The sequence below is a fragment of the Lepisma saccharinum genome, chromosome 2 (assembly GCF_977018435.1).
Source record: "Lepisma saccharinum chromosome 2, izLepSacc3.1, whole genome shotgun sequence".
Lineage (NCBI taxonomy): Eukaryota > Metazoa > Arthropoda > Insecta > Zygentoma > Lepismatidae > Lepisma > Lepisma saccharinum.
In genome coordinates, this window is record NC_139230.1 from 4,004,516 (window position 1) to 4,019,857 (window position 15,342).

At 38.1% G+C, this 15,342-nt stretch overlaps 1 protein-coding gene across 4 annotated transcripts in view; it reads right to left on the reverse strand.

Annotated features, from left to right (window-relative positions):
* LOC145983876 (protein tyrosine phosphatase domain-containing protein 1-like) overlaps window positions 1–15,342 on the reverse strand; it is a 130,115-nt gene that overhangs the window by 54,453 nt on the left and 60,320 nt on the right. For all 4 annotated transcript variants that reach the window (XM_083116947.1, XM_083116946.1, XM_083116948.1 and 1 more), the window contains 2 exons: window positions 3,916–4,152; window positions 2,228–2,308 (listed from right to left, as the gene is read on the reverse strand). In XM_083116947.1, the coding sequence (XP_082973073.1) occupies window positions 2,228–2,308; window positions 3,916–4,151 (317 nt within the window). In that variant the 5' untranslated portion in view covers window position 4,152. The remainder of the gene's footprint in view (window positions 1–2,227; window positions 2,309–3,915; window positions 4,153–15,342) is intronic.

Here is a 15,342-nt window from a genome sequence, read left to right on the forward strand (position 1 = left end):
CATGATCTGTCCATTACATATTTTGAGTTGCTTAAATTAGCATGTGAGGTTTTTCTTTAGTATATTGTATCTATGTTAATATTTGTTACATACGATTGTTATATATTTACTGGTAAATCTCATGGTTAGGTTTCTATTGTATGTCTTGTGGTTTAGGCATAAAGTATATATAATATTGAAAAGGAAGGAAATATTAATATCTCTAATTGTATTTACTGCTAGTTAATTCATGTTAAAAGCGAATAGAGAAGTATATTAAAAATATAAAATTTTGGAAATTTTGTGAGGTAGTTCAGGATTCTCAACCTGGTAGAGGTCAGGAGTTTCCAGTGAAATGGCGTTGTCGCCGAAAAAGAACACTGAAGGAACTACTAAGTGCGAAAGTGGAATTTTCGCACTAAATCTGTTTCGCGTTTATTCCCTACGCGCATCTTCCGATGCTGAATTTTGAGTTCGTCCCTCATCCGTTTGGTCCTTGTTTCCTTGATGCTTAATTCGATGCTGAAATTTGGATTTACCTGAATTCAGTTCGCAGTAACTTCTCTCGCTGTTACTCAGTTTCGTGCTCAATCCTACGCGTTTATTTTACGTTTGTATTTAATCCGTTTCGCTCATATTTCTTTCACGACTTTTCCGTTTCGCGGTAATTCCACCTTCCCTAATGGTGGAGTTTTAGTTCCAAGACCAGCTTATGCACAGATAGGCTAATCGGAACTGGATATACAGTTTAAAAGTGAGATCAAAACCACCGTATGCTTCCACCGGGTATTAAACCCAGGACCCATATGGGGTGACGAAGGTACTCAAATAGCAGGGCGTATGAATGTTCCTAGTGTGAAAAACTAGAAGAAAATTACAATGGTTTCATACAGATATGATGTAGAAATCTTGAATGCATAACTGTCTTCGCTTTCTATCGCCAGAGCCTTGTCTATAGGCAACCAATAAACGTAACTCAAGAATGTACAGTTCACGCGGGTGAAACAACAGGGGTTGATGTTTTGGCTCCAAATTAGGAACTACACTCTGTCCCGGGATTCTCTGGAGCAAGCGAATTTAAGCAAGTATCTGCGCAAGTAGTAACTCGAGAGGGCTCGACCAATGAACGCGCGAGAGGGAAAGTGGATAAATGGGAGGAAAAACGCAGCTGTAGCTACCAGCAGTTTGGAGCAGCGCACACTGCATTGCTCCGCCCACTCGCTTTCTTCCCTTCTCTACATTATGCGCTGCCTTGGTCCTCAGATTTCCTAGACAGTAGTCCAGGGATGGGTTGGTTTGTTTACCCTCGATCATAAACCAATTAACATCTCTCCTTGGAGCTGAACCAAGATAATCTCGGGAAGGTTAGAGGCGCTCACACCCTACTGCTAAGCTGTTAAGTTGAGCAATGTAGTACAAACAAAAATTTCTAATTGATGGTAATGCACCTTCTTTGGCCCTTTCCGAAAAGTCCAAAAAGCAGACTTGAAGTACGTCTTGTCGGAAGTGCAGTTTGAAATCGCCAATCAAGCGAGCAATCGAGATCATAGCACTGAGCGCGCATCGTTGCAGGCTTCAATACTTAACTTGTGCACTCGTTGTTAGTTTGTTTGAAATCACGGAAGTCGAAAGTCAGCCAGATGTTGGTTGAAGTTGATCTAATGTGTGGAAATGTAAGTATAAGAATATTTTAAAATGGTATGCGACTTCTACGGTGAAAAACAAGTGCTTATAACACGGGAAAAACAACGTGTTCTTAATTTTATCTACTGATCGTGTTTGGCGCTGTACTAGAAGTACAATTCGAAAGACTCACTTCCGGTCCAAGGTTTCAAGTTCAAGACTAAACTGCAAGACCATTTTCGGAGAATGCTCGCTTCAAATACAGTCTTGCATTTTTCGGACACGGCCGTTGATTGGTTCATGGCTCAACACTCCTCCTTACTTGTTATGAATCTGCGTAGTTTTTCTCGCTCCTTGCATTAGTGCAACCCTGTATTTCTCAATAATATAAAAATATTGGGGTAAATTAATTCCGAAAACAGTATCCAACATACACACACACACACACTAAAGTACACATCCGAAGTTATAATTTCAACGTTTGAGCGCCTCCATTCCCTCTGCTACCTCAGGGTTTGGCTGACAAAACATCGATCCAAGGTACTCGAAACTGTCGAGAACTGTTACAGGTACCAGCTGGAGTAAAATTGCAGGATTTTTTCCCTTTTTTGCAGGTTCTACTTACCTTTTGAATTGTTCAATGAGGTTCTTCTTGACGATCAATTCAGTGCTTGGCCGAGCCATCGCCAGGATATCGTCGGTGACCCTGAAACGTCAACGGACAAGAAATGGAAGAGTCATGCACAGAGACAACGTACATCAAAGTTTATGCAGGATTTAGTAACTATGAGATCACTTCCGATATTATTAAAGAAACTAGTACAAAAATTAAATATAAAAGAATGGGTCTTTTATAAAATACTTTCGTCATATTTAATGTAAGGTTACTCACAGACACTATACTAGTCATAAATATAACGAGGGAATTGTAAAAGCAACCAACCATGTATGGACATTTACAACTTAATGTTCACCAAGACGACCTTTTAACATATATATATATACTCACAATAATAATGTCCATGGAACATGTTCTATTTAGGATGTCGTGGCAGAAGATATTTTAGTGAATATCCAATTTTATCACTAGCGTTCCATTTCGTATACTTAGCTCTATTTGTTACATCTTAGTTTCTAGAGATAAATGAACATAATTATTTTAATATCTATGATAAGTTACGAAGAATAGATGTTCTTATACCATTCATTCATATCATGCTTTTATGTGCCTTTATTTGATTTTGGTTACAGGAATCCATGGTTTAGGCAATATTTAATTTTACTGCAAGGTATTATAGGCGATTTTCAGCGATCATACAGTACCATGAACTTCAATATCTGCTAGGCTTCATAAAAAGGAACGAAAATAATATTACTTGTATCTTGGTTTTCTATGTCTAGTTGCATTAACATGTGCAGCTTCAATGTTCTCTTTTGAACTAAAGTAATTGAAAATTTATTAGATGGCATTTTAATAGATTGGTAACTGTCCCGATAATCTGTTTCATAGAATGATAAATATGAAACTCCATACTCTCTTTCGTTATGCTAACTTATTTACATGTTTAAAGGTATCAACGAAAGTAATCTTATTTATTTATAATTACATACTTTATACTTATACACATAACCACACTTTTTTTCTGTTCCAAATTAGGAAAACCTTGAAATTGAAGATAAAAAATCTGTAAAATATCCTTTTGTCCCTCCACCATCATTCATTTAGAGTGATGTGAAAGCTTTATTTGATTTTCCCTCCCCCCTCTGAAGTAGAGAGCGGAAGCACTATCCATAAAAATATATAAAGTAGGACAGTAGAGATGTTCCTCCATGGAAACACTATAAATATATATAATGTTTAACAGTTTGAGTGACCAAAAAGCAATCTATAGAAGCATAGTGTTCCAATTATACTTACTCACTAATTACAGTATAATAAGTAAAAATATAATACAGAACATAAAAAATATCTCTTACACACAGTTGGTTTATAGTTGTTTAACCATATTAAAGGAAAATAAGGTCTTGAGCTACAATTAATATATCGTTAATTACGCTTGAAGAGATGTCCGTTAGTAAAAGTGACTAGTTTTCTAAACATTTGTAATGACAGCAGTTTAATTACCACATAGTCAGAACGGCGAAATGGATTAAACACACCATTTTAAATTTTATTATTAATATTTTTATTAAACGAAACATGTTGAAGCATGGAAACTGAACTTAAAACACATGCCCCCTGTACCAACATCATTAGAGATAACTGGCAATTAACAAGTGAAATGAAACTGAAGAGAATTCCTACCAACTTACCAATGTGAGAAGAGACCTTCAATCGCAGTTTGGTCAGACGTCCAGTTCTCAGGATTCTCGTATCTGCAGCGTTTGCCGCCGCAGAACATGGTACACTGGATCTCATTAGGAGTGACTTTTCGGAGATTCTCCGATAGCTTGTTATAATTGGACGGAACGTGACCTACGTCACTGTGTTTGCTGGCAGTCTGAAGACCCGCAGGCACCAGAGAGTCAACGTCTATTTCGTTCGCCATCCTGGAAAATGAACAACAGTGGTATTATGGAACAAGGCTGTGCAATGAGTCCCATTCCATTTAAATTAAGTCAGTAATAAAAGCAGTGCATACAGAAAGAATAACCTGCTATATACACATTTTGTAACGAAAAAATCATAACTTTTGGTTTAACTATCATTAAAAAATTCCTCTTTGGTTTCCCTTAGGTATACAAGGATTTGGTAATGTGTGATGGGTGAAGTGTCTTATGTATGTGGCACTTCCTTTCTGTAGATTTATTGCAATTAGTTTGGGGTTTCTTTCATTTCCTCTTTTTACGCGAACATGAGTTACTTCATCTCACCTGCATTGCTGAATCCGTAATTTGTCCCTCTTCCATTTATTTAGATCTCTTAGACGAGATAAAGAAAAGTGTAATGGTGCCTTTGTTGTAATTTAAGTTTTGATAAAATTGAATTTTAGAAACTTGGGACATTTTCTATGTTATTATTTAATTTAATGTTGATTTGGAATGTAGCCTAAACACTTAAGGTAATCTGTAAGATAAATTCTTTATTGGTTGGAAAATATATTTAAATTCTTAAAAACAAATCTTATATAAATTTGATTCGAATCTTTCATTTGTTTGAAAGAAAAAAAGATTCAAAGGTTTAATTGTCTCACTTTCACGTGTTAGTTTCCAATACTATAAAATAGTTACTTTATTTTAGTAAATCTCTTAAATTTAGTAATAATTTAACTTTAACTGCCACAAATACAGATAAATACGCACGCTTATATATTCTTATTCTTCTGTGTTTACTAACAAAAGCCCCGTAGTGCAAACAGCCCATTGAGGGCCAAGGCCTGTGTCCCATCACCGCTGTCTCCTGGCTTTCGAAGCCGGAGTACACTGCCATGGCTTTAAAGTAACTTCCCTATTGTCCTCACCATGCTCGGTCAACACCGAAATTTTGAGTTCTCACCAGCAATCGAACTCTGAACCACTTGCACCCAAGCCCTAGCCATTAAACTGAAATGTTGTGCCCGTGCTTAACCGCATAAATATTAATACAGATATTTTGTACAGAATTGATAAATATCACTATTTCTAACGAAACGCAAACTAAGAAAAGTCATTATTACATTGATTTAATAATGGCAATTATATTTATTTCAAGATTCAATAAATATTCTAGTTGTATAACAGCAAGCCCCGTTCCTCGTGCTGTTATTTCATAAGTTGAACTTGCACCGTTCTTTCGGAATATCTCAATCTGAACATTGGTTACTTTGACAGAGTCAAGCTCAGATTCTGGGATATAAGGGGTAACCTGTTCAGAAGGCATTCAAGTATCAAGTGTTCACATAGTACACCATGGGCTGCATTCTTACAGGTTAACGAGGCTCTGACGTCTGCACCCAAGACAGTCCAGTTCTTTGTGGGGCCGTGTTGTCCTGTGCTGTCCTTACAGTGTTTGTGTTTTTAAGGCAGGGATATGTACAACTGCGATGCATACATCACGTAATATTGCTACTGCGCTGATGTATTACGTGTGTGTGTGGTACATGCATAAGTGTGTTATGTTGTGAACTTTGTTTTCCGTACCAACAGTTACACTCCACCCATGTAATTGAGAGTTGAAAGTAAACAATTGTCACTAGCGGTTGCAGTACGGCACGAACTTCTAATTCTCCATTTCGTCAGCTGCTCTAACACAAACAAGATGACCCACGTGCCAGTAGTGGAACCAAAAATAACGGGCATAGCAAAGATAGACAAATGGAGTAAATTTGGAACATTATAATTATCGAGTATTTGGATGACTTAAGATAGTTGCATAGTTAATTGAAAGCTGTAATAAACGATAACAAATTATTCCCCCGACTCCTCTTTGATTGGCATCCAGTGTTAACACTCCCTGTAAGACCTTCGGGGTGTAGTAGTTAGAACAGTTCCTGGGTTCGAACCGGTATTATGTTTCCTCTTTAATCTTTTTCAAGAGCTCCCCTCCCATTCCGTTCTTAGTTTAGAGGGCTACAGAATTAAAGGAGAGTAACTGAACAAACTAAGCAGCACCTGCGTATTGCAACTTACCATGAAGGCATGTAGGGGACGTGAACTGTATCAGCACCACGCTCGGGCAGTCCTTACACCTTGGGACCGTTTTATGCAGGGACGATGGGAAAAAATCCACCAGAGAACTACCGCGAGAATCGATCCAGAACTCCGGCGTCGCAGTTAGACGCCCTACCGACTGAACGACTTGGTTCCAACTAACATCCATGTGTACAATGCACAATAGCGTCATCGGAGACTCGTTAATCGTGTGCGTCTTCCTCTGCCCATCAGTTTGCTCGCACGTGTGACAGAATAAAGCCTCTTTCGCACCGAAGTGGCACGCTACACATGGCGCTTGAGAACGAATCAAATTCAACCCTTCACGTAGTTTGAGTTTGTTTATATGTCCGCTTTATGCACAGAAAGGCTAATCGGGACTAAACATACAGTTTAAAGTGGGATCCGAACCACTACGTGCCTCCACTTGGACCAAGGCTACGACGTTATCACCATTATCTGGGAGGCCACTTCACATGGTAGAAGCATGCCTCTATTGGATTGACTCTTCAGGAGGTACACGACATATGTGGTTTGTCACTTCGGTAAAATCAGTCTAAGAGCTACAACGTGAAAGTTAGTGGAGGATAGATGGGACAGCCAGAGCAGTGCCCTGTAAGACAAATGAACAGGAAAAAAATGTTCCATGTTATTTATGCAATATAAAAGAGGATTTGCGAATTAATGTTACATAAATTAAGTCGCATTAGTATTCTAATATCCTCGATATTATAATTATATTGATTTTATAAGTCTACGCAAGTCTGTTGAATTCACCGAATATGTAAATAAATGACACTATTTATAAATTTTAACCTACCAGAAGGCTATCTGCAGTCCGAGGCCAACAGTCTGTGGAAAATGGAACTTCTGGAGCTCTCACTACCTGGATATTATTTACTTTTGGAATCAGGGGTTGCACTTAAGATTGCAATGATATTTTTTACATTCCATTGTGGAAAGTAAAATAACAGCTTTATGTCCTACAAATTTAAAACTATAACGACTCCAAACAACAATAAAAATAAAGCAAACCGAAAAGAGTAGACGGAGTAATCAGTCATTTTTACAGCTTGCTACAAGTAGGTAGGAAGCAAATGGCAGCCTATCACAGAGTGGAAGGGGCTGTAATTATAATTAAAGAAAATAGGATATAAATTATGTAACTAAACCCGAAAATAAGGTAATAAAACAAATTGCCATGCACTGAATCAGGGTAACAGTTAATAGAAAGGTTTCAAATTATCTTCTACGTACAGAAAAATTATCAAAGGCAATAAGAAATAATGAAAAATAATTGGATGCTCTTACCAGATATTGTTTTTGTAGAAATGTTCGCATAAAAATATCTGTGGAATTTGATAAGAATGCGTAGATGATGGAAATTCCTAGAATTTGAATCCAGTAACTGGTTTATGCAGAGTATTGTACGATATAATCATAGTGATGTGGCAGAAACAAAAGCTTGATGTTTTATTTTTACACACAGACATTTTTCAATAGAACCTTTCTTCTACAATCTTTTCTTTTGCCAAGAATAGTTTGTTCGAATTTGTGTTTGTCTACTTTACATGCACAGTAGGGACCTACAGTTTAAAGTGGGATCCGAACCACTATGTGCCTCAACTGGATATCCAATCCGGGACCCCTTGATCACAAGGCGTCCAATAATTTGGTTACGTTTACACTCCATAAGGCCTCTTTCTATAGCTATCTTAAGAGGATTGGAATAATGGAAGAAGATGAAAGATCAAATGTTCCCGGGCAGTAACGTCACCAGAAAAAATTAGCAGGAAAACATCGTAGAAGCAGTCAAGTTTATCATGGCCGTAAATACCACATGAAAAATCATATTTGGGGTAAAGTTAGTTTATTATCAAAATTTTCTTGACTGTTGTAAAAAGAGTAAAGAGCATGTGAGCAACAGACTCACGGCACCTTTTGGTGTTCGTCACTGCTTCTGGGAACGGCGAGTCACGGAAGCCAACACATGCAGAATGGTTAACAGGAAGAGAACGATTCGAAAGACAAGTTCACCATTTTCAATTAAGTGAAGCACAACTATCAACAAGTTTACGCTACCAAGCAAAGGATCAGAAGCTGTGCACACAAAGGACAACAAACCGAGAACATTGGACTCGCCTAGCTTACCTTCGTACGTAAACGATATCATGTTATTCTCGCTGATCCGGTTCCCGATATCCCTTACTATCTTCCTGATCACTCACTGCACGTTTTCACGGAAGAAGCAGATGATCCCACGAGGCGGTCTCTGGACACGACCGTCTTTATCGAACTTAAGTGACAAACATATACCTCAACATGCAACTTGCATGATCAGATGTCGGCTTCCAAATAATCGATACAGTTTCCAAGGAAACATTCCGTGGCATGTATAATGTAACTTTTCTTTTCTTTTACCTTACTCGTTCTCTCCGATATTGTCCCTGAGATTCTTGCACTAGCTTAATGCCTCATGAAAACAGGAAAACAAACACAGCCTTCATTACATTCAGCAGTAATAAATAAGTGATTGGAATAAGAAGGCAGAGGTATGCGTAAATTGTAGAGCTGTAACTTCTACCTACAAGTGTGTTTCGAGCCACGAAGATGTTGTGCAAACAACTAGACTCATTCAAGTGAAGAAGTGGGCATTCGAGTTTTGATTTATTGCTTTGGTTTATTTCACTTAGCTTTTTTTCCACTTTTGGCTAATCGCGAAGATGAGGGCGTGTGATATCATGAAATTGATGCATGGTAAAAAAACGAGGAAACTCAGTATGATGAAATTGATGAAGCGACAGTCACAAAGAACACCCATGCCCAGGCCGGATTCGAACCCAGGACCCCTGGCGTTGTAGCGCACTGAAGTCGCCACGGAAGTCTGCGAGCATTCTAGTTTTATTCTACTAAAAGTTACTTTCAAATGATTGTCTATCGTTATATTAACATATTCAGTACTTTATTTCTACTTTAACTTTAGTGTATTTCACGTTTATGGAATAAATACATTTAAAGTTATCCCATGTAAACCACAAAGGCACACAGAGCCACATACATTCTTGATCCCTGCCACAGCGTAGGTGATGTGATGAGCACCAAGCTTCGGCCACCTTAACCCCTTCAAGGTTGCTCCCTGGTTTTCCGTTGATTAGAAGTTGGGTGAGCCGCAGAGTTGCTCTATGCAGACACATTGCTGGAAGAATTCCCATCTGAAATCATCCACCTGGGGAATCGAACCCGGGCCTCCCACGTGGTAGTTAGACGCCCTGCCGACAGAACCACTGCGACTTCCGTGTTATTGAATAAATATTAATATAAATATAACGAGTTGCATGCGAGAAGAGAAGCACTCTTCTCTCCCCGAGCACACATTGCGCATTATATTTTCTTGTGTGCATTCTTTTGTAACAATTCAAAAGTTGAGGGAGACAATTTTGACAAAAATACTAAGCATCAAGCAAGCTACAGAATGCAATATTTCGCTAACGATGCCTGTAGCATTGCAATGAAGACTGGTGACCTTGGTAAAGTCAAACATCAATTGCCTCAACGTCATGTCTAAGCTTATGAATTCCTTGCATGACAATAGTACTTCTGCTGACTTTGTCATTGGTCTTAATAATTTTTATATTTTTTGAGTTAATTTTCTCAACCACATACTAACTCACCTGCATTTAAAATATGAACACGATGTGCAAGAAATATGTGCTTTTAGAGTTTGGTTTGGTTTGTTTTAAGTCTTTATGCACACAAAAGCTAATCGGGACTAGACCTACAGTTAAACCGGACGGTGATGAATGGTCATTAGATGAAAAATTAACACCCACGTAAAAACCCAGAAGTCTATCTTGGAACCTTCGGGGCGAGGCATGTTTCTTGTTGTTACTATCAGATGGATATGTTTACCTTTGCGTGTGCGTTCTCGTTAGATACATGTTTCGTGAGTTGGTTTGAACAGACAGTACATAAAGCAGACGGCTGGAAGCGAGAGGAGAATCGTAGCTATGGACCTTTCGAGAAGATACCCTTCCCTCCGCTAGAGAATCTATGTCCGCTTTCGATGGAAGATCTATTAGAAGTATGAAAAACTAATTAAAAGATCAAATTTGATGAGTGCCCTCTCGTCAAAATGCCTCTGTCTTCCACTCAGTCAATTTCCCTCCTCAGTAAGTCTCCAACTCCTAAAGAACAAAATATTAGGTGCACATATCAATTCTCGGTCTCTATCACTTCACATTTTGTTCTTTACTGTTGCAATTGTTCAAATTGAAACTTTCCCCGCCATGTTTGGTCACTCCAACATCATCCTTAAAAGGTGAAATACCCGACTAGCAGATAACGCAACATAAAGAAGCAGTAGTGAGCACGATGTCGTTAGAAAAGCATCACGTGAGGCATTACATACTTTTTCCATATCACCTAAAAAAAATGCCGCCGAGGCGAAGGAAATAATTTTTTCTGCCTTAGATGAAGATGCTGCATCATACAGCACCCGCAAGAAGTGGTTTAGGCGATTCCTGGAGAAGAATTTTAGTCTGGAAGATGAACAGCATCCTGGAGAGCCAAAGAAATTTGAGGTTGAAGAAATGTTGAACAAAAATTAAAAAATCAATGTCAATTGATTCGTATGAGTAACACAATTGAGAGGAAAAGACCATTTACCGGCAGTGAGAGTAGGCAGATGATATTGCTACATGATAACGATAGGCCGCACACGGCAAAAGGAGCCTCTCCATTTATTGTGCTGGGACGTTGAGCCTCAAGTGGTTTATTCCCCTGACCTGGCCCCTTCAGACTACCATCTGTCCCGGTTCCTGCAGAATCACCTACTGGATTCTTCCTTCAGAAACCTTCAAGATGTGGATAATAGCATTGTTGACTTTATAGACAAAACCGCTGTCGTTGTATCGCAGGAGATTCGCCAGCTGCCCGAACGTAAATACTTCGCCGATTAAGATGAAATATTATTTTTCCATGATTAAGCATTTTCTTTCTTTAAAAAAGAAAAGAAATAATTGTATACCTAATTCATCTTCATTTCCCCAATAATTATTTCACTGTGGATCACAGAAATCACGTATCTCAAAAACAGATGCATTCGTAATATGAAAAATCTCATGCCTTCCATTTAATGTTCTTGGGACATTCATCTGGAAATTATAACTTAGTTTTGTATGTTTATGTGCGTGTGTGTGGTGTGTATGTGGTGGTGGAAGTGTGTGTTGTTCTGTGTGTTTGTTTCCTCCCAAGTATAATTATACAATATATAGAGTTTGCACTAATGCACGGAATTTATTGTAAAATAACACTATAAACGTAACGTTTCCACCCTCTAACAGGGTCTTGTTCAGACAAAGATTCAAACTAAAATGCTACAAGCATATTAGTATGAATCTATGAAGAAGACCTTGTTAGAGGGTGGAAAACTTACATTTACAACAAATTCTGCCTTGGTCAGGATTTGGAGTGTTTTATTAAACTTTGAAACAAGGCTTAATAGTTTTACTAATGCATGAAATTAAACTATAAAGCAAGTTTGTCAGGTTCGTTCCCAAGCAGCATTAAATTAACAAACATAACGTGGACCAAAAACCCGAGAGATAACGTCCTACAATCTATTGAGATAAATACCTGTGAATTGAGGCGTTGAACGAGAAAAGGGGCCAAGCCTCGTGCAGTTTGATCCCTTCTCTCACTCCATAGGCTTCACACTGACACTCCCCACATTCTGATCTTGGCCAATACACAGTTGTGGAGCAAAGCCAGGACTCTACTATTTGCGAAAATATCAATCAGGCACATGCATTCCACCACATAACCACAGATAAGGGTCTGTGATATAACAATTCTCATAGGTTTGTGACTTGGCCCCCTCTCTCGTTCAACGCCTCAATTGTATGCAACCCACATAATTGCAATGTTAGTTGGGTTGTCTATACACAAGGCGCTTGATGCTCGGACATAAGGGATTACATCGATGCTCTTTCAATAGGCTCGTTGCATCCTAAAAGTGAGACTTCTTAAAATCTTGCAAAATTTAGGAGAAAGTCGTTCAATATTGTATCGTAAAAATGAAAGTAAAATGTCTTGTACAATTTAAAAAAATCAGTGTTGCCAGTTATTCCCACACATAGGTCCTAGAAACAGGAAGATTCTGAGTGTTGCAGTTACAAGACCACGATTTGAGAAAATATAATTTTATAGAAAAATCTAAATAAAATTACGTTTTTGAAAACTGTTAAGTTGGCGCCATTGTTCACCCCCCCCCCCCCATTAGAAGACAGAAGATCTGGTTTGCGGCTGTCGAACATAAACGTACATATACCAGCATTCGAACAATATTGGGTCCCCCGATGGCGCAGTGGTAGCGTCGTCGCCTTGTAATCTAATGATCCCGGGTTCGATACTCGGTGGAGGCACATAGTGGTTCGGATCCCACTTTAAACTGTAGGTCCAGTCCCTATTAGCCTTACTGTGCATATAGTGGACTCAAAACACCAAATCAACCAAAGAGAACAATATTTCCCAGTCAAATGTGAACATGTATGTTTTGGTCTTGGACACAACCTGGTTGTAACGAGTCTATTGAAAGAACACCGAAGCAAGCCGATGTCTGAAAGCCAAGCGCTTTGTTCATAGACAACTCAAATAACATTAAAAGTAGGCATATTTTATACCATTCATGGAATTCATCTCAGTAGAGTCAACAGAAATGACAATGTTTCTTTTCTAAATTGTTGTAATTTAGCGTCGGCTGCCCCTTTTGGCTAATCGCGACGATGAGAATGTGAAGGTATGAAACTGGTGAAAGGACACTCACAAAGAACACCCATGCCGAGGCTGAGATTCGACCCCGGGTCCCCTGACATCGTAGCGCGCTGTGTTAACCACTCTGCCACGGAGGTCGGCAAATTACAGAGAAGTATGAGATGAGCATTGTCGGAGTTAATGTCTCGTGTTCTTTAAAGTGAACCATGCTTCGTTCCTCTTTATGTTTTTTATTTATTTATTTAGTGCTGCTTGTATTGCATTTTATCTTATTTGACCTAGGGCAGTCCGTGGAGGGATTGCGAGTAAAACACGCAAAGCGCTCTGCCATCGAGGTGACTGGTGCAGCTTGCGAGCGAACTTGAAAATTTGCTTCATATTTTCGGTCCGTGCATTAATGAAAACCCCATATTTTACAATGATATAATGGAGGAAAGTAATTCAAAGTAAAAGTAATGCAAAGTAAGATCCGAGTTCTTTACAATAAGAAAGCCTGTATTTTTGACATACCTAGTGTGTTCATTCTTCAGAAAATTAAACAATTGAGAGAGAAATTAACCGACATTTGTTCTTGGTAGATTAAGAAGTTAAGAATAATATTTACATAATTTTAGAAGCAGCATAAAGAAATAGCTTTGGAAGTTACACATAAAAACTAAGTAAGTGCTTAAACGACGAAACCTAATTATAGGTATCAACCTGTTCGAAATAGTTTCTAAATTCAAATACTTAGGAGTTATATTCAGAATTAAAACTATATTGAAGATGAAATTGAAAGCATAATTAACTATGGTAATGGATAAAATGTATCCTCTTCCAAATAAAAAATATATAAGTTAACAATATACAAAACAATTTTGCCGAAAGTTCTGTAAGGATATCACACCCTTACACTGATAGATGAACACAAGTTTTTGAAAATAGAATGTTAAATATATTTCGACATAAAGTAGAGTTGAAACAAGTTAGTGAAAAAGGTTTACTTAATACAGAAATGCATAATGCATATGCATCCCCTGATAATATTACAATAATTAAATCAAGAAGATTTCGGTGTGCTGCCACGGAGAGGATAGAATTTTTACAGGATCCTTGTTGGGAAGCCTGATGGTAAGAGACCTGTAGGAAGGTCAAGATGAATATGGAATGATAATATGAAGACTGACCTGAAGGGAACTGGTAAGGATGGTTAAGAGTGGGTTGATCTTGTCCAGGATAGGGACAGGTTGAAGAAATTTGTTGCTGTAATATACCTTTGGGTTTAGGAGTGCCTGAGAGTTTACGATAGTACCATCTCCATCAAGACAACATTGTTTAAAGCTGGTGCTTCCATTGAATCAACACGAAATCATCAAGCAAAGATCATATCATTGTTTACGCTGCTTCGAATCGTTAACTTGAATAATTGAAGACTATGAATTATTTTCAATTCCTGACATCAGAAATGATCATGTAATAAAAATAAGCTTTACAGTTTCCATCCTTCGAGTCTCATAGCCTTACAATTACAGGACAGCAAGGCGAACCTCACCAGCTGTACTGTTGACGTCAGCGTGACCTTGCATTCCCATCGGCTACGATGTTGCCAACTTAAAAGGAAGCTTACAAGTAGGAGTCCTTACGTCAAGAGGTAGTGGTCGATAACATTCATGCCGGTGTTTTGCAACAGTTTATAGATCTCACGTCGCTTGAATCTCTCTCCAATGGAGTGTAATAACAAGACACTAGTTAACAGTAATTACGAAACACCGATCTTCCTTACTTTATAAATATAAAGAAGCTAAAGTACCCCTGCACAGTAGTGTAGGATACATTCTTGTGCTTCATTAACTTATTGCCTTTTTAGCTGATATTCCTGGCACTGATAAGATGGCCTTAAGTAGCAGCATGAATAGTTTTTATAGTTTTTTGTAAGTTTCAAATTATATGTAAATAGTAAGAATATTACAAATTTCATGAAAAAGACCATGCTTACTTTGGAATGAAAGTTGGTATTCAAAATAAACAGACTCCCCACAAAATGTACCATGTGTTGAAAAACTAGAGTTGCAAAAAAACCGGCTTTTTTGAATGGACGTTTTTTTATAAAAAGCAGGCTTTTTTGGAAAGAAACCGGCAATTTTGGTTTTTTAGGCTTTTTACTAATTACGGCTTACCTACTCGTATTTCACCTGCAGTGCCAGTTAAACGTTTTAGAGGTTCACGGTCATATTATGGAACTACCTAAATAATTTTACATCCAAGAGACACACTTTGGCCATTTCTGCTAGTTACTAATTTGTTTTTGCTGTATGCGAGTTTGTGTACTACCTACCCACTGTCGTATCATAATTAACAAAT